Source organism: Molothrus ater, chromosome 1 (genome assembly GCF_012460135.2).
Source record: "Molothrus ater isolate BHLD 08-10-18 breed brown headed cowbird chromosome 1, BPBGC_Mater_1.1, whole genome shotgun sequence".
NCBI classification, from domain to species: domain Eukaryota; kingdom Metazoa; phylum Chordata; class Aves; order Passeriformes; family Icteridae; genus Molothrus; species Molothrus ater.
Genome location: NC_050478.2, coordinates 86,511,477 through 86,538,657, shown reverse-complemented (window position 1 = coordinate 86,538,657; position 27,181 = coordinate 86,511,477). Strand labels below are relative to the sequence as shown.

The window sequence follows — 27,181 nt, the reverse complement described above, 5'->3', positions numbered from 1 at the left end:
ATGCCAATGTAGGCATCATTCTTCATTTCCTGCAGAGAAACTTGCAAGAGGTGAAGCTTGAGAACAGCCCTCTCCCTTTTCCAAACTGCATTCCCATCAGAAAACTTGGAGAAGTTATGATAGGAAAAAATTGTTTGTTTTTTTTCTTTAATTGTGTGTTCCCAAACTGTTTTAAAGGGTTTATAAACCAGGGCATGCAGCTTTGCAATGGATAATCTGCATACTTACTCATTCCCTGACTACAGGCCAGAGGCTTCTCTGTGACAACAAATGAGTTCTGACTGGGCACCAGGTCTGAAAAATATATGTACGCATTGTCACTGCACATCTGGAATTTAGAACTGCTAATGGATATGCTGTGATAGAAAAGAAAAGTGTCTGGCCAATAAACTTGGTTTATATATTTATTTTAAAAAGCATTACCACATTTCTGGCTAGTAGCCTTTCATCCTCTAGACTTTACACCAGTGCATCTGGAATGCTAAGCAGCTCTTTCAGGGATGCAGCCATATCCCAAAAAGCACCTTTTAATTTGAAATAACTTTAAAAACTAATTAAAAAGGAGGAAGGCTTACTTACCTAGCCTTGTATATCAGCTCCTACAATCTCAGAAACCACAGGTGAGAATTCTCTCTCAGACTCTCTGTCAACCTACTTTCTTTTCCAGGGTGCTATGAACATGTGCAGCTGTCTTTGAATAATATATTTTGACCTCATTACAAGTACAACTCAAAAGACCAATTGTGAGTTACTTTTTCCCAGGACTATCAGTGGAAGTCTGAGCAGTTCCTACAAGTCACTTTGACCCCCTTGTCACCATACTCGTGGAACCCTCAGGCAGACCTCAGCTCAACTTCTGTAGGGGCAGGGATGCCACGTTTGTCAACTCAGCCTCTCTCCAGTGCTGGGAAAGAGCAGTAAAAGAAAGCATCAGAGACCAGCAAAGAGAGAAAACTGCAAGAGCACTGCCTCTCCAGGCGTGCTCAGAGGCAGCCACCAGAAAAATTCATTTCACAATGATGCATGGAAGAGTATTTCAGCCAAGTTGAAGGCAAGTCTTGTTTACAGAACACCTTTACAGCTCTGAAGCTCTGCCAGGGACGGTATTTCACATCTTGATGCAGAGGCAATGTCAAAAGCTTCCCCACATAGAGGTTGATTTTCTTCTTATTGATGTTTGTTTCTGTAAATCTCACACCTGTATGCTGTGAGCTGTGTGCACAGAGTATTTTTTAGGCAGGAGCCAACTCCAAGCTGATGGCAGTCCCATGTATGTTTAAGTGAGGATTTGTAGGGCTGGAGTACTGAAAGTCTGGAGAACCAGAGAAATATTTTCACTTTCCTCACTCAAGATTAGGAATTAGGCTCAAACTGTGGAACTAGGTACAAAAGATCAGCTTTTTATGATCAGTCCACTCAGATGGCTTACTGGTAGCTGTTTTGATGTCCACATGATGGCATTGCAGGCACATGGAGGATATGAGGAAAAATAATTCATGATCCCCCTTCCCATCCATTTTCCACCCAAGCTCCCATGACTGGATGCATCAACAAAACCAGAACCAGCCCAGTCAGTGCTTTATAAAGCTTTATTGCAAGATGTGTTTACATAACGCTGTAGAGGTGAGCTTTTTAACTACTTATATCAAGAACTTTTGGACACTGGTCTGTAGTCAGTTTTCCATATTGACCCTGCATGGCACAGAAAAAAAAATAGGGTGTGATTGGATCTTTCCAGACAGTTAAGTGGGAAGAGTGGGGGGAGAAGAGGCAGATAAAAATAAAATCCCCCCTAGTTTACACTAAATGTGACACAGCTTCTGAAGGATCAATACAAATGGTAGGTGAACTTCATGTGTAATAAAATCTTAAAAGAGTAATTCAAGTTCTTTATGAAATAGAACAGAAACAAAAATGCATTTTCAAGGACAATTAAGTTTAACACAGAATGAATTCACCTAAAATGGGAAAACAACAAACAAATCCAAAAACTCAACCAAAAGGACCTGTAGATAATATCTCTGACCATGCATGGCTTGTTTTTTAAATTACAATTCACAGAATAACACTGCTGGAGAGCCTATTTTACACTATGCTACACAGAACATGGAAAAACATGAGTAGTGACATTTACACAATTTTACATTATTTCTCCTTTGTCTAAGAAACACATCCTCTTCTACTTTACATTTTTTTACAATTCCCAGCTCACAAAAAAAGGACACTATATGCGCAAAGAAGTCTTTAAAAAGGAGAAATGTATCCAATGCTACAAATAAACCTTTTCTTTCACAGAAACCTCTGTATTAGATAGTGATTAAACAAAATATATCTCTATCTGCCACTCAATGTGAAATGGGACTAATTAGATTTTTTTTTTTTGGCATAAACATCAAACTATACATCTCTGAAACTCCTTGCTATGTAACTATTAAACTGCTTGCCAAAAACTTCCTGGGATTACATCTGAAATGCCAATTGAGCCAGTTGCTGCCCCAGTTGCTGCCCCAGTTGAAGCAAAGGAAGGTGGGCCTTACATGCTGTTCAAATGTTTGTGAATGATTTTCAATGGTTGCCTACAACCAAACATTTTCTCATTCAAAACCACTTCAGTTTATTTTCTTTCAGAGCCTGTAAGCACCTGGCAGTTTTTCCTCCAGAGGAACATCAACATTTGTATCCCTTCCAGCTTAAACAAGTGTTTCTTGCATCCTGCTGCTGAGGAGGATGCAAGAAATACTGATATACTGAGCCCTGGGTGTGTCCCTGGGTCAGGCTGCCCACCAGTGCACACTGAGCCTGCCTTGAAGGTAATGGGAGGATTGGAACATGTGCAGTGGGCTACAGGAGTGAAAAGGAGAGAGGAATATGCTCCTGCTTCTGCCTAACACCATGTCCCCGTGCATCCTTTGGATAGAGGCAGGCAGTGCGTGCACCCGTCCATGAGCTGCAGTGGATAGATGAAGGATGAAGGATGTGAAACTGGTGGGCTGGCACCTTGTTCCCATTTCATCTCTGTGAAATCAAAGCATTGCAATAGCCACAGCTGCACAGTGAACCTGAACACCGACTACTGCCCTCAGCCACACATTTTGGACGGCCACTGGCTGTGCTTACATCCCCAGGGAGGCTGCTGCAGGGCAGATGCCTGACAAAAGGAACCCTTGCTGCACCTGCAATGGCATTGTGCCCCTGGGGGTTGCGGTGGTTGTTGAAGCCCTCAAATGTAACTTCCCAATAGCTTTTAGTGTTGGCCAGGGTACATTTAGAACACAGCACACCAGAGATTTAAGGTGCTGTCCTGCAGAACTTTACAGGAGGCCCTTGCTGTTTACTCACATCATCACTCACTCAAAATTTCCGTTAAATTGGAAAAATAACTCATATCTTTATATTGACCTGTGGGTATCTATTACGCTAAAGTCAAATTCTTGTTTATCTACAAAACTGATGTGTTATTTTGCTGACAGAATCAACCACTGCAGTTTCACTAAAAAAGGGTGTCAGAAGAGAAAAAGAAATGTATTTTTAAAACCATGTTTGAAGCTACTTCCAGTATTTAAGGGAAAAAGAAAGACCCTCATTAAACCACCTTTTTTTGTTGATTTTGGATTATGGACAAGGAGCTATCAAACAGAAAGGTCATACATAGCAGCCAAGGGGCTATAAAACATCTGGAATCCATGAATCTGGTGCCTGGCCTGACTGAAAAGTGAAGAGTGATGAATTTAACTTTTGTGAGGGATCTTTTACTCTTGAGTGTGGCACACAAGATTCCCTGGGGGTTTCTTCACTGCAACTGCTACTGAGCATTGTCTGTACTTGGGAGTGAGATTATAGAAAGTATTTGCGTGCAGTCTGCTTTTAAACATCAATTGAGATGAAAGAAAATTAGGGTAGCTTCCCTTTGGAGGTTATTTCATGTGCTAAAGCTTACCTCAGCAGCCAGATCAGGAAGGCTTTATGGTGGCAGTCAAGCAGACACAGTGCTCTGGGCACTGCATCTGCAGCTGACTGTACCTATCAGAAAGGGAAGAGAGGTAGTTATTATGGCTCCAAGTGTTTAAAAACAGCCTTCATGGATCTCTGAGTGAGAAATGGGAATGTGTGTTACTACATTGTGTATCCAAGATTTTTATATTCATCAGAAACCAATCCATATCTCACACAAAACTTGTCTTAAAACAAGAGTTACATCCTCATGGTGGGCTCTTCCAATGATGGAAGGGCAGGCAGCAGCTCAAAACCTGAAAGTTATAACCTCACTGGGCAGAGGCAGGCATACAGATACAAAGAATTCCTCCACTTCATCTGGAATCCAGCAGTTAGATGAAGGGGAAGAAATGTTATTCCCACAGTCAGGGCATGCTGGCACTCTGGAGGAAATACTGCCCCCTTACAGATCGGTTGGTCTTTTTTATCAGGAACCAAGGAAATCTCTCCTATAGTTACTGGGCTACACTGTGTCTGATGATCTTGTTGCAATAAATGGTGAGGACAGTGGAATTTATCTGACTGGATACAAGTGCATAAACAAGACCAAGTTATTCCTCAGAAAAGTTGCTATCAGTTTTACAGACAGAGAGCAGAAACCGAAAAAAAAAATGCCATGGAAGAAGAGAAAAGGAAGAATCTGCTTCACACGTAAGACACATCCAGAGAATCTGAATGAAACCACCCTTTTTTTTCCACTGAATCTATCCCAACTTCTATTATTCCCCATATTTAGTGTTCTCCTTGGTAAGGAGCATATAAAGTTTTGCACAATTTTTGCACAATTTGGAAAATACATCTGCCCAACCATTAGTAATTCACCAGCTATGGTATGCCTCCGAGACAGAAGCTGTACTATGCTTAAATGAAACACAGATTTGTTCCCTGTAAGAAAAGCGGCCACCAACAGCCAAGTGGTCACCAATTTTGCACATTCAGCATATTTTAATTAAAATATTAATTTTTAAAGACTTGTTTGATTTTCTCCCTCCAATCAAATATAGGATCTCTGACAGCATAAATGTATACCTTACTGCATTTTTGTTTTTTTTTATCACTTAGCAAGTAGGACAGTTCAACATGACCATTTACATTCAGGGCGTCTTCCTCTTGTTTCAGACTTCAAACACCTCCACGAACCCCCATTACCTTCAGTTCTTTGTTCTAAGCATCCTTTAGCAAGATTTTAAAAGTCCATAGTGATGAACAGCACATAAAGATCCACTTTAAAATCCAGATGCTCATAGGTCTTGCCTATTTTACAGTGAAATTAGTTATATGCCATTTCTGTTTTCCTAACCAGCTTCTTCCTTTCCATAGCCTTCAAATACACAACATATTGTATTGATTACCCAACTACTGCCTTCTGTCTACTTGTAAAATTGGCTTTTTAACAAATTGAGGGCAAAACCACATCAAACTCAATGCTGTTCTTAAGAACCATTGCTCATTAATGACTTTATTCCATGGGAGATTGTAGGCATTGGCAGATAAAGAATGAAATGTTACAATCAAGACGGTGGACAGCATAGGTAGGATGTTCAGCCACAGGTCTCCCTGCAGTGTTGCCAGCTACCTGGCTCTGCCATCACTTGGATGCTGTGCTCAATGCAATGTGATGGATGACCATGGTTTCAGAGGTTTATTGCGTTTGGTTCAACTCTCTTGCACAATCTCCACTGACTATTCTGTCCTTAAAGAGAGCAGAGTAGAATAACCTGAAGTACCTGACCTAGCCTGGGTGCCAGAAGCAACATTGCTATGGCATTAGGACCCCAGCATAGATTATTATTTAACTCTATTTTCCAAGTGTGTTTTGCAACCAAAATGGAACCCTGTTACCATGACTAAACTGCTGCAGCTCTTCAGTTAACCAGCTTGAAGAAAGTCTCAGTTGTTACTGCTGTGCAGACATACCCTTAATCTTAGAGGCTAAGGCAATGGAAAGAGACAATCTTGTGCATCCTTGAGGATCTATTGGACATACACAGACTTTGGCTTAAAAAGTTCCCTTTATGTTATTGTTGTTTGCAGTTCTCTTTAAAATACTTCAGCACTTGCTGGGGTGACTGTTCAATTCATCTTCACTGCTGTACATGTCCTCCACTTAAAGGCAGATGAGTTGACTAAAGGTTCTTCAAACATGCTGAGGGCAGTTATAAAAGTCTGTTATAAAACTGTGAGATAAGGGCAAATATATTGGAGCTGTTTACTGTGGTACCCACTCCACTGGTATCAAGGATAATCACAAAAAACCAGTAAAGAACAGCAAAAACACAGCAGGCTTTTTAGCAGGGCTATTTCATATTCAGATTCATAAAACTGAAATAAAATCACCACCACATTATCTTGCAGCAGAGAAAAGCAGCATGAAGGGCACAGGCAAGTGAACAAAACTTCTTGATCTTAGCATCCAAATGCATTTATCGAGTATGTAAAATTGCTGACGTAGATCTCTCTGAGACTGTACAAATGCAGAGTACAACCACAGCTCAACAAGAGGGGGGAATTGTGTTCTCTCCCCTGTGTGCATGCTGCTATGTACAGTGTGGGTGTGCCTTAATGCACATGAATTCAGGATCCTAAACTCTCCATTGTATTGCAGGCCATGGCCTGCCCCACAGGGTGAATCACACTGAACAACACTGAGTTCCTGCAAAAAAGACATTCTTTTCCTCCTGTCCAGGTGGAACAGTAAGGCCCCACAGTGAAAATCATGGTCCAGCTGGCTTCAGCAAAAGCATGATTTCACACCATGACTGCATATGTACAGATACATGCACACATGTCCACACATTCATTCTGTACATATACAAAGGTACACATACATTTTTACATTCTTTGGAGGCAAAATAATAAAATATGCAACAAACCACAGGGTTGCACAGACTGTGCATCTTTGCTTAATGAATCTGCTTGAGGGAAATTTGTGTTGCTGTAACAGGAGTTATTTTGCCTCTTTAAGGACTGTTCCTTGCATTGACAAAACGCCATACATTTACAATGACTAAAACAGGGCACAAGGAAAGCCAACGTAAACACAGCTCACATAATGACAGATAACTTAGAGAGCCCCCTCCTACCCACATCAACACATCATGAGGAGAAGAACAAGAAGTCATGTGCTTTCACTTAGGAACACTCAAATGCTTCCTCAGTTACCGTCTGGATGTCATGCTGAGCTGTGGCACACCCTTCTTCTGCCCTGGATGTGGGGTTTTGCTTTTTGTTGCTTATTAAAATTGAGCTAACAGAGGAATGGATGTTGGGAGCAGCAGAGGAGGCTGGCAGTCCAATGCCACGCTGAAGGGGTGTCAGCCTGTGTGCTTCAGATGATCAGCTCTTCTTGTGGCCACCTCGGGGATGTCAAACCTGCATCTCAGAAGTGCTGATGAGGCCCAGTGCTTTGGCTTCTTCTGGTGTTAGCCCACTCTTTAGTGTCCTTCTCACTGCACAGTCATGAATTCCAAAAGCAGACAAAACAAAAAAACCCAAACAAAATAAAAAAAAAAACCAAACAAAGAAAATGCAAACAATTAGAATCAGTAATTACACAAGACTTTCAGCTGCAAAAACCCCTGTTAACATGCAAGCTCAATAAAATCAAAAGTTGCTATCTATTTAGGGCCTCAAGTTCAGAAACACTGAGTAATGCCCTGTGGCAAACTCATTGGAGCATCAACAGCAACTCCAAACAGTCAGGCCAAACTACATTTGTCATTTGACATTTAGTTGACAAAAAACCTTAAGGAATAATACCCCAGCTTTTTAAGAATTTTTTTTCTCTGAAATTCTATCGGTTGATTTTCAATCCATAGCAAGTATCATCTGCCCTATTATTTTATAATTTCATAAGAACTTTTTAAAAGAGCTTTGGGATCTTTATAGGATTCCATTGAATTTATCACTATTAAATCCTTTGAGAATATTTTAATTTGTAAAACTCTCCCCCCACCAAAAAATTAAAAGAATATAAAAATAACTACTTTATAGTTGATTAAAATCATTAAAATGACTGTATTCATACATGCTCCCCTTTCTTTTGTAATGTTCCCCCATCCTAGTGCCATTTGTGTCATCTTTGCTATTGGTAGTCTCAGCATTTTAGCTGAATTTAAATGATAGATCTAAGCCAAAATCTTGTTTCTTAATTTTCCATAGTGCTCTGAACATTAGCCCTAACAAGAGTTTTAAAATTTGTGATTGCCTTTTTTTATTCAGAAACAAGCGACTGTGTGACTGCACACATTGAACATCAGTGTCCTCCTAGTTTTACTGGTGCTTTGATTTTCAGGTGGATGGGCTTTAATTCAAGACACAGGTGGGGTGTTCATACTTTAATGTTCCTCAAGTACAAAATGCACACTGAGAAGTTCAACCTTCATGCAAAGCATAAACAGTGACTTAATATTGAACAGAATACATTTGAAGCCTAGAAACAGTGAACTCTAAAGGAAACTTATCTTAGAGAAACCAGTTGCAAAGAGTGGTCAAGGAGTTCTTGCATCATTTAGCAATTAAGATCTCTCATTTAGTGAGATATTCAGTCCATGTAACTGAAACTGGGTGGTCACACTCAAGGGTTGAGCAGGAGTGAGAGAAGGGAATAGACTGGCATAGAAAACAAGAGGATAAGATAAGGGAAGAATATGGCATATCTGAACATTTGATACCATGCAGGTTGAATGAACAGGGTCTATTTCTGATTATCAAACCACTTTCATCAGATACTGAAGTTAATCAAATGAGCTGGGAATGCCACATTTTTAGTTCCTCCATTATCAAATCCTCTACTTGAAAGCTTTTTTCCAAAGTTCACTCATTTCTTCTAGATTATTTGTATTATTAAACACCACCAGGGGCTGCATGACAGCCTTTTAGGATACCCAGTTTTTCCTACAGTACTGATCAGCAACATCTCCCAAGTTTACCAACACTTAGCTTAAAGTACTGCAAGGTTAAATGAAACTGCCAAAACTAAGTTTAAGAAAGACCAAAAAAGCACTACCAGGAGAGAAATAAACTTCAGAAAATGCTCTGGTCTCCTTGGTAAAGAGTAGCCAACAGGATTTTTGAGTCAGTTTGTATCACTGGCATTCTTTCTGGCTTCTCAGATTTGATATGCAAAATGTCCATGGTGATAAGTGGTAATTTCTGGATATATGCTGTGGAATACCTTAGGATCTTAAGGTCTCAGTCAATCACCCAATCCTTATTTCTATATCAAAATGAACTGTATGAGGAGTGGAGTGGAAGAAAAAATCCAAGAAAGCTGCAGTAGAAACATTTCTTTCATATTAAACCCAAAGATTTCCCTGTGTATTTCACCTGCTTAGCTGCCTACACTGCCTCTCCCCTGAATGCTTTTTTTCTTTATCTCTGTAACATCAACAGCCAAACATGGACCGTAGCTTGTTTGGCCACCAGGCAATAGTGTCATGCTAAAAAACACAGGGGACCAAACTTTCCCAGGGTGGCTATCTAGATGACATTTTATCTTCCCACTGATGCAAAAATGAACTGGAAAACCAAATGTGGAATGAATTTCCATGTTTTAGACACTTCTGTGGAAGTGTCAAACCAAATGCATTCAGGACTGCTCTCACACATATCTCCAACTCTCTCAGACCACAGTCACCCACTCACTCACTCACTCACATTTTCAAACTAAGCACAGTAACTACTGTAAAACAAAGCTATTTTTTTCTTGTCAGACACAAAGAGAACAAATTGTTATTCCTGCTTGTAAACATTTCACAGGAACGGATGTACTCTGGTTAGGTATTGGACTAGGCTAATTTCTGCTCTTATTTATGATAAGATAAATCTGGAACAAGCTTTGTTAGGTCAGTACAATTGCTACTGCACGAATAATTGAGCTGAGACTCTATCTAACAACTGAAAGGAAAATGAGGGCCTCTGTAAATTCTACCAAACAGAACACAGTTGCTAAATTCCTCCATCAGCCTGAGTAACAGAATTACTAGTTTACTAGGAAAAGCCAAATGGATCTACAATAATATATAGGTTTCTTTGAAGCAAACTACAGGAGTTTATATTCAGAAACCATAATTAGGAGTTAAAATACCATGGTAGAAACCATCTTCACGGAAAAGCAAGTAGTCTTCTTTATTTTAAACAAGATAAGTCTCTGAATCTCCAGATGCCTACCTTCCAAACATACTAAAGTATTAGACTGACATCTTTTTGTATTAACCCTTTAACGACTGAAGGAAAGAAATCCTGTATGTAGCAGATGGTAAAGATGAGTGCCCTTTTCTGGGTTTGCTGTATGATTCACACAAGAAGTCTGGAGACCAACCCCACACTTTTATTTTTTGTGCCACTGCAAAACGAGTAGGAATGGCAATATTCAATGAATTGCTGAGACATATGCAGCTGTAATTAAACAAAACAATCCCAGGTTCTAACTTAGCTCTCCTGTAATACAGAGAAGGATAACTTGGGTTTAAAATATTTCAGGGACTTAAGCAGGACATTTCCAGCAGGAAAAAAGAAAAAAAAAAGAGGAAAAAAAAAAGAGCTTCAAACAATGCAGAATTTTTGTGGTCATAATGAGATTGTCAAGAAAATAATAAAAAGCAAAGATGTGAAGAATATTTTCAGTGACAGAATGATTCCCACAGAAACTGATGGCTGCTGACTTGTATAAACTAAGCTTGTGGGGCCAAGTACTGCAATATACTGTGGCTACTGGCAAGATTAAAGTTGTCCACCATCAATAGGCAACGGGAAGGCTAACAGCCGACAGAACCATGGTCCAGACTCAAATGAGGGGATCCTTAACCCTATAATGTAACAGGCCAGTATGACACAAATGAAGCCACTTAGTGTTTGAAGTCTTATGTACTTAGGGAGATGAAAGTAGTTTAATAAAGGGTCTCTTTGTATAAAAATTGTATCTATTATGCAGAAATTACAATACATTTCCTCATTTGAAGATACAGTGGATGGGTGCAGCATACATAGTAACACAAGTTCCAGCCCCACTATTTTCTGCACTGATTTGTTGAATATAAAGGCTTGTGGGTGATGAAACCAGGAAAAGGCTGAGTTACTGCAGGAGCAAAAACTGTTGTGGGAGGTGGGTGAACCTTGTCTTGACATTCTGTTACACAGATGTCCTCAGTCATTTGTCTATTTCCTCATAAAGCTTGGTAGGGTTCCTCTACCTTAGGTCATGAACAGGTTCTGTCATCAAAACTGAATGCAGGGAGATATTTTCCTTCCATGTTTTATACACAATGCAAAATTACATTTCTCAACCTAGGTCTTCACTCTCCCTGCTTCACTGAACTTTGTCATGTTTCTAACTGGACTAGACATAATATCTTGGCTTGTAAAACTCTTGGCCTGCTGCAGATCACATTAAACTGAGTTATGGAATGCATTTTGGAGGCAGTGACAATAAAAATAAGACTTTCAAATGACCTTTTAGGTTATTTGAGCAATTTTTAAAACATTTGCTAAAGAAACATAACACAGAGAGAATATAACTTTTACTCTTGTCACAAGCAAAGCCTGCTGAGATCCCATAACCAAGAAACTAAATGTTGTTTTTCTGGGGTTAGAGTGTATGATATTCTTTATTAATAATGAAATCTAGAATTCTATTTGATATTCTGGCACAATGCAGTGTGCTCAGGATGAACTCAATGACTTTGACTCTGACTGTTGGGTCAAAATCTACAGAGACATACAGTCCTTGCTCTTGCTTTATGCTGGAAAAATTTTTAGAAAGAGTAATTCCTGAAGTACAACTTCTCTCTTGATCAGAGAACATAATTATGTAGGGTTTGGTTGTTTCTTTTAAGAGCAAATAGCACTTTAATTTCCTCTCTCCATCTTCTTATTTATTTATTTTTTTTAAGATTCAACAAAGAGTAAAGATCATTCTGGCTGGCACCATTTATTCTTGCACTTGTAATGGCTTTTAGCATGTGTGTCTACATTTGTGTGAGTCACTTGTAAGGCAGATGTAACCATTCTCCTGCTCAGGCAGTCACAGAATGAGTGCCATTCCTGCTACAAAGATGTGGCAGCCACAGAACTTTCCCTCGGTCCCAGCTGCAAAGGTAAAGCAGCAAGTTGCTGATTTGGAATGAAGAAAATTCCACATGGTGTAAATTACACAGTGAGGACAGCAAAAAGTGCAGATTATAAGAGACAATACAGGCCAGCTCCATAATCTCATTTTATTTAATGTATTTTAGGTTTTTTTTTCTGTTACCTATCCACATACAGCTTGCACTCTTAAGTCTATGTTTTCATATATTTACATTTAACATATTGTCTTGGACTTTATTACAGTGAGTCCAGCAATGGCAATTTCCAACTCAAAAGTTCAATCCATACAGCCTTGCTCCTATTTTCTTATTTTAATCCTTGTCATATTTTTATGCCACTGTCTGTATAAGTTATGCTTAATTATGCATATATCATTGCTTAATATGAGTAAGCCTAAATGCTTCATAGAAATGCTGTAACATTTTGTGTAGTGATTTTCTTAGAGAGATTTGTAGGTGAATTTTTGGAGTATGTCACACACTTCTCTGAAGAAATACAGACAACTGAAATGTGGTCAGCCACACAGAAAGCTCTCAGAACCAACACATTGTTATGCATTATTACTCTGCAGCTTTGCTTTGAGTCCTGTCAACTCTTCATAGATGGCACAAGTCTCTCCTAACAAGAAATCCAGTAGGTCACAACCACCTTTGGGTGTTACTTATGGTGGCTGTGAGATAAAGAGGAGTCCTGCAGTGGGAAAGGACAAACTGGCACTTTCTAAGAAAAGCTAAATTTGCTTTTTTCATCTCCAGGTGGCTTGTATTATAGGGAACAAAAAGTAACATTGCTTTAGAGAACCTGGGCTGCATATGAAGAGCATATGTGTTTTCAAAGTAATATTTAATATGTAGTTGAAACTGTTAAAGTTTCCAACTTTATGTATTTCACAGATCATCATTTACACAGTCCCAAGAGTAGGGCAGAAAAGATTTAACTCCTTCCTTGAAAGCCTTCTGTGCAAAATCCCCTTCATTTACATGAATTCCACTCTGGAGAATTACTACTGAAAGCAATCTTGCTGCCACCTCTTTCATAATTTCTCCCACTTAACTCCACCAGTCAGAAGTGATTCCACTAATAACAGGTAAAGCATCAAGAGTATAAAGCTCACCAGCAACCAAGGCTGCATGACCGAGTATACAGTGAGTCATGACTGAGTCACTATACACTGTTTTCAAGATCAGACCATGCATTAAATATGCACAGGTTGGAAAAAGACAGGAGATGTGACACAAAAAGTAAATAATCTATTGTAAGTGTTTAAGGCCTGCAGCCTTTACCTTTAATTTGAAATTTTAAAATGACCCACTAAGAGTATTTATCAGGCTCTGAACACTGACATGTCTCTTGGAGAATGACTTAGCAGAGAAGTGTGACCAAGCTTGAGCACCTGGACTCTGCAGAATGCCAATTAATTATTCCCATTAGGAATCCACGCTGGGGAATAAAACAGTAAAAGGCATCCTCTTTATGAGCCCATCAGATGAAAAATAACTGTGATCAAAACAATCTTGTAAATTTACTAATCAGATGGTGTCATTCTTCCTAGAAAAAGCCATACATATATATATATATATATATATATATATATATATATATATATTTCTTGGCCACAGTGCTAGGGCAAGATAAATGCAAAATAGCTTTTTGTGAAACATTTTTCTTCTTCTTCTAGGAGAGACTTCCCTCCAAACCCTTCTGACACTCGTATCCAAGCAAATCCCTGCCTTCCCAGCTCTTCCTGATAATCTCCTTGGTGGCAGCAGAGGGCTCCCTTTGGCAGCTGTGGCAGCGCCCTGCTCTGGAAAGCCACAGAGGAGATGGTGTTTGTTCGCCGCACTTCTTAGAAAGGCAGCATGAAAGCTGCCCTGTACCTCTCTGCCTTCTTTCCTTCTCAGATGAGGTGCTTTCCAGAAGAACTCAGTGATTTTGCCAGCCAGCAACTCAGTGACGCCGAGTTCTTACTAGGATGCTGAAAGACACGATCTTTCAGGAAGGAAGGATGATGAAAATAAGGAATAAATTACTGACCTGGAGAAACATTTGCAACTTACTTTAATACCGAGAGAAAGCAAACAAAATACATATCCTATCAACTTTGGATTAATGGTGTGCAAATCAACTATCCCCATTTTTTTAGATACTTAAAACTTAGGTATCCTACTTTTGGGAATGAATCCTGTGACAAGAATTCAAAAGCCTTTACCTGTAAAAGATATCAATTAAAATGAAATCAGAGGACAATATAGATGAATTCACTGATGCAGTGAATGACAAACTGGCAAAAGTGAAAACAATTTGTATGTCCTGTAAGATGCAAACAAATGGAGTAAAATTATTTCTTCTTCCTACAGAACTACAGTTGAAAAAGTTGCAAAACTGTGTAGCATAATGGTATTTATATAGAAAATGTCAATGCCAATATGCTGTGATCAGGGAATGGGAACAGCTTTTTTTTTACATATAATACTAATAGCACCTGCTCTTTATCAGCTGCTCATCTCTTGCAGTTTCCCCTGCATTACCTTCAGCTTGTTCTCTCCTGAAATTAAGGAAGTGCCATTTAGCTAAGAAGAGTTGGCCAGAGAAATTCCAGCACTTCTAAGTCCTTGTCTAGAAGCCCATGGGAAGTTGTATTTGGTTCTCCCAATGTTGGAGACACAGCACAAGGATGCTCTGCCTATGCTGTCAGATCCAGGGGGGACACTGGCTTCACCTGGACAGACACTTGTCCCATGAGGTGACAGCTACTCTAAAACCACCTGGGACCACCCATCATAGCAGCAGTTTTCTCCTTGTTCCTACACCACACCCTCTGTGCTTGGGTTGTAATGTACATTACAACAGAATGTTGTAATGTACATTGTAATGTAAATGTGTAGTGTTTGTATCTCTCTTCTCCCTGTGAAGTGAAATAAACAGGAATAAAAGATATGTAGCTTTTGTAAGTATTGCATATTTAATTCTGACTTCCACATCAATGCAATGACTTCTCGCCTCTTTTTCAGGTGATTATTACAACAATGCTGCCCAGTTATAAGCAAATACTACAATCCACAAAATCTCTAATAGTGGCACAGGAATCCAACATAAAGTTAAGGAATGCACATATTGGTGCAGGCTAGGATAATTTGTTATGTGACCTCTATTAACAAAAAAAAAGCTGTTTTAATCAGAAAGTTTGAGCCTAGGAGCACCAAAAGAAAAAATTTCTATCAGAATAATACTCATTTTAGAAATGACTCACAGATTCCCCTAAAATAGTGAGTGGAAAATGAATTTAAGCCTCTTTTACAAGCCATTTTTTAAACAGATATTCAAACCAGACTTTCAAAAACCCTTTTGTTTTGAAGGCTACATGATGTAGAATTGTACAGGATGATTGCAAGTTCCCTTTACAGGCAAACACTCTTGAGCAAACCCTGAGGTATGAGACATACGGTCTGAAACGCATGGAGACTGCCAACAAAATACAGAGGTACTGTACATTTGAACATGCAAAAAGTAGAATGCCTACTCCATCTGTCAAAATCAGGAACTTAAAAGAAAGCTATTGAAAAACCCCATAATACTCATTGTAAAACAGAAACTGAACACTTACAAATAAATGTGTGCTAACTTAGAAATGGTATTGACATCAACAATCACAATCATGTATGCCATCAATTACAAGGGACAAAACTGAAAACATGGAACCAGCTATTCAGCCTCAAGAGTTACATAAATTTATGGCTATCAAAACTCATGGCAAGTCCTATGGGTTACACAACTAATGGCTAATGGTTATGAAGCAGAACAGCAGATATGGTGGTACTTAGGCAAAGGTTGGACTTGATGAACTTGGAGGTCTCTTCCAACCTGAGTGATTCTGTGCTTCTATGATTCTACCTCTCCGTTTGTCCTCCTACAGCTGTTGATGTTGGCCTCTGGCATAGATGAGATAGGGGACTACAGAGACCTCATCCTAATTAGATACATCAATTTCTAGAACTTACTGTGCTCAACTGCATTTATTGTTAATCCATGAAGTGCTATTAATAATTTAAATTCATTGGTTTTGTTTTTATTTATTTTTGATCATGGAATTCTATTCTCCTGCTTTTGCAAAGATCTTTCCATCTTAAGGATGGAAGAATGTATTACTTAAAGGCATCCAAGACTCAAGCTATCTTGGCATCTAATGGAGATAACCTTCCAGCTGCCAGAGCTCTAAGTGCTTTATCTCACATTCTATTTTTACTCAATAATTACATTTTTTTAAACCATGTACAGGCCTTTTGAAGGCTCAGTATTTTCTCTAGGAACAAACAGACTTTGATACTGAATACCATCAGTCATACATTTACTTTTTCTAAATGCAAAGAATGGTTCCTAAATATGCATCACTAACTAGATTACTATGCCCCATACTCTAACTCCTGATAGGATCCAGCTACTCAAATCCTAAATAATTAATTGCAAATTCAAAGTGATGTTGTTTGCCTTTAAAGCATTTTATACAGTCTTTCTTCTTGCAAGGTTTTCATTTTTTTAAAAGTATAATTTCCATTAACTCTTGCTTTTAGTCAGGCTATAAATACCAGAAGAACAGTCTCCCTCCTGGTATTTTGGCACTTCTGTACATTTTCAAAGCCAGAAAAGTAAGTGAAGAGACATGAAACTGAAAAATAACGAAAATAACAAAGAAAATGTGAAGAAAAAGTTAAATAATGCACCCTATGACTGCTCAACAAAAAAATATGCACCTTTGGATTCAAATAGTGTCCCATGCAGTACTTTGTTTGCTTACAACATGTTTATTCCAAAGCAGCACTGCAAGTGGTACTAAAACTTGTCTAAAGCTGGCCTCCATGCCTGGGCCTTTGGCACAGCTCTTTCCCACATTTTAGCACCTGATGACACCAGGCTGATTCCTATTTCACTTTTACAGTATGAAATACCTGACCAAGGATGTTCTGTAGTTAAGTTTAATCCACCAGTCCTGAGTTTACTTGTCTAGGATTCAGGTAAACTTGACTCAGCTCCTATCTCCACCTACTTGAGTGGTGCCTCAGACCCATTTCTGCATCATGATTTGCAAGTATTTGCTACTCCCTGCAAGCCATTACATAAATAAGTCATAAATCCTTATGAGATGTTTCCATACCTCAAAAGTCTGTCATTATTAGGCTAGCACATGATTTCAAAGCCTGATAAAAGAACAAGGCATTACCATGTCTCTCTCTTCTTTAAACATCACAAATAAGTTTGATCATGTTATCTCACAAAATATTAAATTAAATTGTGATTCAATTATTATGCGTTCCAAACCCTCTTTTCTAACTCAAATCTAAAGCAGATTTTAAATTTGAATGAAATCTAAGAGTAATAGGAGTTTGCGCACACACACACAGACACTCTGAGATAAAACAAGCCTCTCACTCTGTGCCTCCCCATGCAGCGTCTCCAGCAGCATCTGATAAAACCATCAGTGTGCTACTCATCATCAAATGCCAATCACACCCAGGCCCTGCATTATAGTTCATCATCCAGGGTCAGGTGAAGATCTAGATCCAAACAGTGCTGCACAGTCAAGCCATCTTTAAAGAGCTATTTCCTTTGAAATAAATAGCCCTGTTTGGCTATTTATTTCTAAGGAATTCACAAATGTTGCTCATAATTTCTAAGCATTACCCATTTCTAAATGTTGCCCAGCATATGCTAGAATTAGTGCAAATATTTTCCATATGCTTATTAATGTTTAATAAACTGGAGTGATTTTTCCTGATGCTGACTCATAGGAATTGTATCCTTCTCCTGAGACAGATCCATCCAGTTCAATGAGACCAACACAGAGATGGCACCACAGCAAGGGTCTAATCCTGAGAAGACTGATTTTCCCTTAAGGGATCTATATTTAGATAGATAGCATGGACAAGTAAGGAAACAGTAGTATCTTCCTATTAGCTATTAGGGAGCTTTGGGGAGGCTCTTTAATTAAATATGAGTCAGTAAAACATTGTATCCTATGGATGATACTGCTAGTCTTTATGAAATTTGGAATATCAAGTAGAGTGATTCCTAAAACTTTCTCATCCCAACTTTCCCTTGCACTCATTGTTTGTTATGGCACCATTTGTGAAGGCTTTCCTAAACTCACCAGAGAACCAGACAATCCTAATTATATTATCTTTATTTCATTGCTAAGTTGAACACGTCTCTATAATATTATAGAAAACCTTCTCAGGAAGGAAGCTGTCCTCAGACTGTCCTTCTCAGGAAGCTGTCCTCAGACTGCAAGAACAGAAACAATATATTTTCGACTTAATTTTTATGATTTTAAAAGGTGCTGAACTGACATCTCTGGTGGCTGGAGCCTTTTTTTTTACAGAGTATAAATATAAGAGGGAAAAAAAAAACCCACAGCAGAATCTTCCCATGGCAACTTCCTTTGAAGCTGTCTTTGAACGATTACCTTGAGGGGGTGACAGAGCATTTCAGTTCCTGTGGCTTATTCAGTCCTGTGGCTTTCTGATGAACAAATAAAACTACAATGATGTTTTCTCAGATATAATGCCACCCTAGTGTATCTGGTAGGCAGGTCACTAAACACCTGTCATAAGGCAGTGACTTCCAATTGATTACTGTACTTCTAAATGACAAATTTTATCCTGAAAATCTTCCACTATGTAAAGGTCTAGCACAGAATCTCTTCAGATCACCACAGGACCTCAGTTGTTATGCACTTACCATGTACCTTAGATTTCTCTAATTCACTTCAGCTCCCACTGAACAAATTCCTTTCTACTAGTCATATCTTGATTTATCAGTGACCCCTTCTATCTTCAACCAACAGATACAGACATGTTAATCTGTCTTTTGTTAGGTGACTCCCTGCCTTATTCCTCCTCCAATTTTATAGTTCTGATGCTTACCCTGAGCTTTCAAACTCTTCTACATCATTATGCCCTAACCAAGCTCTCTCCATACCAGTCACACTGCTCAACAACCGCAAAATGTAAAATGCTTCAAATTAACATATCAAGATGTCTCATTTTCCCATTGCAACAATTTAATATGAATTTAACACAACATTTTCCATAAAGCTATTTCTGCTTTCCCCTAGCTATAAAGGACTTGATTAATTAGTTTGGGGTTTTTTCTTATTTTTTTTACTTCACATTTCGCTGTCTTTTTTTTTACGGGAAAAAATCCCTGCCCATGAGAACCTTCTGCTGGAACCACAGCAAATGTTTATAGTGCAACTGCATATAAATATTTTGGGTTTCTGATTTTGCTAAAAACCATGTGTCTCAGTTCATGCTCACTAAAATCTTTGCTGAATGCTAAGTAAGCCTGACAAGTTTTCCAGTTGTGCACTGAAAGCAATGAGACATATGCAACATGATGCACAGGGAAAATAATTCCTTTCAAGTGAGTTTCTCTTTGATGTTCCTGAAAAGATTGAATACCAAGCTCATGGCAAAAGCCAAAAGATGTGTATGGGAGTCTGAAGATTGAAAGTGATGAATCAAACCTATCAGATAATAGGGTCTCATTGCTCTACAGGTAATAAATATCGTAGTGTCTGCTAATCTAAATCATTGAGATATGCCTAAAAATCTACTTTCTTACATGTTTATGTGTTTCTAATTGGAATATCTTCTGCTCATTTAACTCATATCATGCATTAGCAAGGGCTGATCTCTCTTAATTTCCTGGAGATGTCATATTATCAGTCCAGTTGAGTGTATTTAAAAGATAAACTACTTAATTAATTCATCATCCAAGTATATTGACTATCTCTCAGAGTAAAACAGTTCAGTTAGGATATTCTCCTTCCACGCTTCTGCACATGTCAGCTAAAAGGGACATTAAACTACTGAACTTTATGTTTGTTTTGAAACTGTCTTTTAATCCACTTAAGAGTCTCATCCAGATCTTGAAGAACAAACAAGCACAAGAGCTGGATTCTATCATGATTAATTACAATGGAAATCAGTCCCAGCCTAAACATTTACTGAATGTTTAATCCTCGTTAATGCTTTTACTGAGTATAAAAGACAGTTCAATTGAAAAATAATATAGTATTTTTATTATCATTATCCTGTTTTGTTGTTTCTGCAGCAAGTGCTTCCTAGGGAAAAAAAAAGTACCTGGCAAAAATTAGGAATAAGAGGTTTTGGTATATGTGTGTATGAAGACAGTGTTGCCAACAGAGGAGATACTTTAATATGGGATAAACCACAGAAATAGGGATAAAGCATGGAAATAGGCAAACATACAGGAGATTTATTTGATTTTCACAAGGCAACTGCAGCAGTCAGCACGTGCAGAATGCCAGAACTGTGTGGGGAAGTAGGTAGCAGCAGGTGATGCCAGAGATAGGTAAGGCACAGTGTATGACAGAAAGTAAGACAGACAATCCAGTGTCAGCTCATTTTCTTTGTTTAGAGACTGGCTCATCTAACCAGAGTGTCCACTTTGCCTCTGCTCTTGTCACATGCATAAGTTCCTTTTTTAGCATGTTGGGTAAAGCGAATATGCTTTCAGCACATGCTAATTTATAGCAAATACCAAATGTTTTTGATCACCCATTATGTTAGAACAACTCCACAAGAAAGAAAATCTGTGTCATTTTTCACTCACTGTTGTTGTCTCCTCTTTGTCCTAACTTCCCAGAAATGCTAAAAAAATGGATGGAAAGGTAGTCAAAAAGCCACATATGGTTAAGGATTTTAAACACTAAAATCTTACGTTCTTTGGGTAGTTATCCTTCTCATAGTATTTGCATTATTTCTGCACATTAAGAAAAAAAAAAACAAACCCAGAAAGCTTCATCACCTCTTAAACACTGGATTTACAAAACCATGAAACCAAACTCCTCAAACTTGGGTGTCGTAGCTCATTCCCAAGGCCACACTACACCATTGAAAGACCACCTTATAAATGTGCTACCTTTTCTTCCCAGTGGAAGTTAAACTCCTCTATAACCACTTTGCAGCCAAGCAGCAGTAGACATTTTGTTTTCAGGGCTGCGGAAAGATAGCATACAGCACGAGAGAGAAAGATTTTAAAAGGCGAAATATCTCAAACTATTTTTTGCTTTATGAATAAGTTCAGCTACAGACACAACTATTAATCTTTATGCCAGTTCACAGTAGGTTACAGCATTTTAAGCAGTCTCCATCTGAGGTCCTGATCTGAACTCTCTAGTTATGCATAAGCACTGTCATAAATCACCATAAACCATTCTTCTTCTTCTGCTAAGGATGTTTCAAGTTCTGTAGAAGACAGAGTCACCCACTGCATACAACACTGATTAAACAACAGTAAGAGGAACATAAGCCAATCATCAGCACACACTCAAGCCACTCCCAATGCATGTCTGCCTACCCAGGGCCTGGTTCCTACACCGATATACATAAAATATTTGCACATTCCCTTACTTTGAGCAATTCAATAGCCTTATACTCACACGACTTCCTATTTGCTCGTGACCGCTTCCTCTCTCTAGGCACTGCTCGCTGGCTTGGCACTTGGGTGGCGGACTTGACGATGCGATCCATGATCTCATCCGCGGCGTCATCCGTTGCGTTCGGTGAGTCGTCGTTGCCAGCGTTCCACGAACCGATACGGCCTGGAAAAGTCCAGCAAGTGAATTCAGGGAAAAGAAGAGTGGAAGTCTCTTGCATCACTTTGGTTTTGTAACTGGGTTTTTTTGGAAATTACAGCAGGCAGCTCAGTCATCCCAACTTCAATTCGACCAAAAAAAAGAAGAATCTGCTTAATGGAGAATATTTCTAAATAATAGCCCAGCGTCTTTGCTGTACCAGGAGAGAGCCAAGAGCTCAAACACAATTATAATATATATATATATATATATTTATATACACACTTTCTATTCCTTTAAGCTGTGGTGTCTTGCTCTTGAGCACACAACTGGCAAATGCCTGCTAGAGGCTGCCTATAAGCCAAGGATGGATAATGTAGTGTGACCATGTTTCTCTCTGCTCCTATTACAAAGACACCAGAAGACATGGCACATCTTAGAGATTGATGCAAATCAGAAACACAGGTCCTTTTGTACTGAAAGAGAGACATAACAATTTCTGAGCATCTGTATCACAACCTAGTGCAAAGGAGACAAGAAAAGGGCATAAAGTGTGGTTTGACATGTATAGTCCCCTTCCAAATGAAGAATTCACCTTCCTATCACAGAGATGTACGTGTCCTGGAGTGACTGTGTGTGCTCTGTTGCGAGTGGAAGAGTTGTTGGCAAGCTGAAAAGCTGAAAGCAATTTTGGTTAAAAGAACAAACAAACAAGTGAGCCATATTTCCAAATCCAAGGCCCTGGCACTCCTCACCCCACAGAGCATTGTGTAACACATCTTTGGGTTCCTCCACTACTGGATACTCCAAGTAGTTCCAGTTGACCAGATGGAGTTCTATGTGCATTTTATTTTTAAATTACTTGAAGGCTAGTGTGCAGTGTGAACATTGACAGTGAGCTTTGCAGGAGTGGATGTGGTACAATTGCAAGCAGCTTAGAAATCACCAACCAGGCCATTTTATACCACATCTCTGAAGTCCATGAACAGCTTTGATTAAGCTTTTACTCAGCTGATTCATCTCCTTGCTTTTTCAGGAGCAGTTCTACTATAACAGTGCATCTGACAAGCTCTTGTCTGGCTCACCCATCTTTTGCCTCTGCTGTTTTTCTGGGGAACACAAGCTGACTCTCACAGTCAGGACACTCTCCTGATCATCAGAATTCAGTGAGTTACTTCAGCTGTTCAGCTTGTTGCAGTGCAGCTTGAATTACTTAATCTTCATACTTTACTTAGCTGACTGGCTTCTTACACCAGGGCTGTGAAACTTCTGAATTAGCCAGGACCATGGTTTTAAGCCTTAGTAAGCTACACATACACAGACTTAGAGTTGGATGCTGTGGATGTGCTATCAGTTGTATCAAAAAAAAAGGTATCAAGAAAGTGTAAGATATCCAGATATGAAGGAGAAGAAATACCAGGTAAGAAAATGAAGACTTGAATTTTGGTGCATCATCTTTACTCCAAAACCATCTTCCATGTATTGCAACTATGGGAGTGATGAGAGGAACACAAATGCAAGTACCCATTACCTTTGGAGTTTAGCAGGGAGGTGGTTAAAAGACATCACCTTTTTCCTACCCATTTTCTCCCTAATCATTCATAAAATGCTGCAAAGTCTTTTCATTTGAATTGCTACTTTCTACTTGCTTCTATTGAAAACAAAGAGAAAACCACATCCTGGATTCTCCAGATGGCCCATTTTGCTTACATGATGAGAACAAGAATTGGTGCGTTAGTGGGCAGTCACCATCATCATGCAGGGAGAATTGAAAATTTCTGCAGGCTTGGACTCCTGATACCCCTACTCTGGCTGTGAAACATCAGGAAAATTGTTTTGAAATGTCAGGAAAATTCTTCTTCATCCCCTTGCCTCAAATCACTTCTATCATGAAAACACCACTGGGATGTTCTCCTTCCCCTTCCACCTTTTCAGCTGTAGGTGGTACCCAAGGGATTCATGACCCACGTCTGGGTCACTGTGCAGCTACCATAGCCCAGGAAAGGTGGCCAAGAGGAAACATTGGCGCTCACCTCGGCTGGCGCGGCTCCGAGTGCGGACGCCGAGGGCCATGGTGCTGTCCCCCCCCGTGGAGCAGGTCTTCAGCACAGCCTTCATGTTCTCGTGCTCAGCAGCATCCTCGGCATACTGCAGGCCCTGGGGCTGGCTCTGGCAGGGCGGGGAGCTGCTGGAGAACTTGCCAGACTGCGGGAGGAAAAGGATTTGTTGTGTCAACTGAGAACAGCATGGACAATAGGCCAGGGGCTCGACTGCGAATTGCAAGGAAAGAAGTGTCCTCCCAGGCTTGGTTTGGAGTAGGGCTATTCCCAAAAGAGCCCAGCAACAGTTGCTCCTCTCCCAGAGCATTCACTCTGACCAGAAATAAACCTGAAACAGGGTGACAGCAGGGAGCAGACACAGTCAGAGAAAGAACAGATGCATTAGCTTGAGCTTTGTAATTTTGACCTTATGTCTGAGAGTAAAAGGTACAAAGCAAGGACTTGCTTTGAAACCTTCAATCCAGACTGGGCCTGATCTGGGGTCAGGCATAATACTGAGAGGAACAGCATGAGACCCAACAGAAAAAAGAAATTGCTTTTTTTTTCTGTACAATCAACTTTCATTAGCAAGGCAAAATGGGGACAGTGGTCTAGGAAAAGACACCTTTCCCTCCTGCCTCTCTGCCTTGCTGCTCAGAAAACTCTCAGTCTCCTCTAAAACTCAATTATCTATAAGTAACTTTAATACACATTATCACTAACACTTAAAAAGTCCCTGGTTCCAAAACACCCAGACAAATTATTTATGGCTGAAACACAAAAATTGCTGTCAGAAGTCAGAAGAACAAACAAAACCTTACAAGAGATTGAGGAGTCTGACCTCTGCTTCCCTGTCACCACAGACTTTGTGAACAACAGCATCTACACTAGCTGGGCACGCACAGTGTGGGTATGTAGCATCCCCACCAGTGACCAAAACAAACACCTAGGAATGAGTGGGAGCAGCAGGAGTGGGTACTTCCTAAGGAGAAGGGCTTGCATTGCTGGGCTGCTCTTCCTTCCCAGACTCTGCCTCCAAAGGGCCTGGATGCTGGTATTCACCACTGTGCTCTTATCTACAGAAAGGTCAAAGCACATTGGAAATACAGCCCTGACTGCAGGAAATACCGACCCTGTTGACAGCAAACAGGCATCAAGAGATAATAATAAACCTCAGTACTCTCACTCATATCAGCCCAGCATCAGACAGAGAAGTATGTTTTGTTATTCCTTTTAATCTTTCTTACTCTAATTCAGCACAGATGAAAGGACAAGTGCTGCATTCTCTTCTTCCTTTGCATAATAAACAACATTAATTATTCACTTGATGATATCAAGCCAGTTAGTTAAAGGGATGCAAACCTGCAAAGCTCTTTGTCAGAGAGTGGTAATTGAAAGAAAAGACTGAGCCCTACTTTCAGAGCTTTGATCAAGTCCCCATCTCAAGACTGCAAATTGAAAAAGTTTAATCCGGAAACCAATGATAAGATGATTCTATTTTAACATAGTGACTTTTTGGGGTAAGATAGCAAGTTAACTGAGTAGCAAAACAATAATCCCTACAAGGCACTGAGCTAAATATATCAGCAAAAGACCTATTTTGATAGCTAGAAGTTTGTTTTCTTGTTAAAAGATTAGCTTGAAACATTTTGATGTGAAAAGTATGCAAGTGCTAGAGTTTCACATGTGAAATTAAGAGACAGAAAAATATTAGATAAAAACTCCTATGAAAGGACATGCCGTTTTCACATTAAGACTACTCTCTTTTACAAAGTGCGTTGTTCAGTAATCAATACAATTTCCAAAAAATTCCAAAGGATAAAGCCTCCACATAACTGTTAGCTCCTGTTCACACAGATTAGTTACATGTTGGCATAAACAGGCAAATTAATGTAATTTTCTTTCCATGCCCTAAGCTATACATCACAAACCATGACTGGGGGGCAAAGCTCTAGAGCCAAAAGTTTAATTTCATTTCCTTAATTTCCGATGTTGCCATAAATTGCTGGTCAAACCCCAGCCTGGTGGGAAAATGACCACCACTGTGAAACAGCATTAAGCCACATTGTTTATGTTCCGCAAATTGAAGAAAGCTCAAATGCTGAACAAAAAATGCATTACAAAAAAGATGCTCCTCAAGTCAATAAACTTTTATTATGAATTTAGCTAGAACATCACCTTCAGGAGCACTTTATGATAGATACATGAACTACTCCATGGCTCACCTCTATGATGAATGTAGCGTCTCATTCTCTATTTACACTGCAAGGCAAACAGTTAGGATTTGCTTAACATCCCCATATCCTGATGCTTTGAATACCATATGGGGTTACACAGCTTAAGGAGTATGAAGTTAACCTGGTAATCCGTAGCCCAAGGTAACTTATGATATCCATAACATTTAGATCACTGATGTTTTGGATAATGGGGAGAATTTGCAGTACATTATAGACAGTAAGGAAAAGAAATGAGGAAACTTAAAATTATTAAGGCCTCAGATAAGGATTTCCTTATTCAAGAGGACAGGAATGCATATGGTTAAAGCTGACTGTAAAAATTTATTCTTATGATTGAGACAAAAAGGTATGAGAAGTATGTCATGGTTCATAGTCCCAGTTGAGCAGATGGAGTTGAGCAGTCCATACTGAGTTAGGAATTAGATGTCACAGCACACAGGAGACATGAGATGACATGCTTTTTCAGAGAATCATACCTCAACATCCTCTTCTTCATCGGTCTGCCACTGGAAACAAAGGACAAGGTGGAGAAGGACAAACAGCAAGATTTAGGAAAGACAGCACTGTCAAGCCATGACAGAGTAAGAGGTAACCATGGTACTGTTTATGCAATAAGAGGACATAAAAATAGAAGACATATAAGGAGTTCATTTTCATGCCTTAGACAATCAGCTTGCTTTTCTTTTTCTTTTTTTTTTTTTTTTCTGCCCCTGCCAGTACTGTATGTAGAAATTTCCTGATTTTCCTTACAGAAATGGTGAACTGAAACTACCCCTAACCCATCCCATTTCTCTCCCTTGAGTCATGAGGTTGTTTGCCCCATGGAAGCTGACAACACTAGGAAGGGCTCCTTCTCCTTCTTCCAGCTCTGCAGCACAGGGAGGTCCTGGCTGCTGTTCCTCTCAGTGCAGAGGTCAACTTCTTGGCAATTCCTTTTCTCTACACTTAAGTGTTTGTTTTAATTCCTTTTTTAAGCTGGGGTTTTTCAACTTCCAATTCAACAGAGCACTCAAATCAAATGCTGGGTAGTCTTTCAATAAATGCTTAAAGTTCTCCAGTAGCTGCCTGATACCTGATCCTGGAAATCAGAGATGCAATTATTCATTGTTATTCAGGGCCTTCACCCTCTGTGACAGCAGGCATCTAAAACGATCTTGACGGTTGCACTACATTAAATGCAACAGACATACAAAAATATTGTGGGATATGGAGTACTCTTAAATTTGGGG

The 27,181-nt window shown here is 39.4% G+C and overlaps 1 protein-coding gene across 2 annotated transcripts in view; it reads right to left on the bottom strand.

Moving 5' to 3' along the window:
* Window positions 1-1,575: 1,575 nt before the first annotated feature.
* FHOD3 (formin homology 2 domain containing 3) overlaps window positions 1,576-27,181 on the bottom strand; it is a 377,016-nt gene continuing 351,410 nt past the window's right edge. Inside the window, exons 26-31 of one of the 2 annotated variants that reach the window (XM_054515024.1) lie at window positions 26,429-26,458; window positions 23,710-23,881; window positions 21,542-21,703; window positions 21,022-21,098; window positions 20,713-20,750; window positions 1,576-7,442 (exon numbers count right to left, since the gene is read on the bottom strand). In XM_054515024.1, the coding sequence (XP_054370999.1) occupies window positions 7,373-7,442; window positions 20,713-20,750; window positions 21,022-21,098; window positions 21,542-21,703; window positions 23,710-23,881; window positions 26,429-26,458 (549 nt within the window). In that variant the 3' untranslated portion in view covers window positions 1,576-7,372. The remainder of the gene's footprint in view (window positions 7,443-20,712; window positions 20,751-21,021; window positions 21,099-21,541; window positions 21,704-23,709; window positions 23,882-26,428; window positions 26,459-27,181) is intronic. The other variant, XM_036404996.2, reaches the window with a different exon arrangement.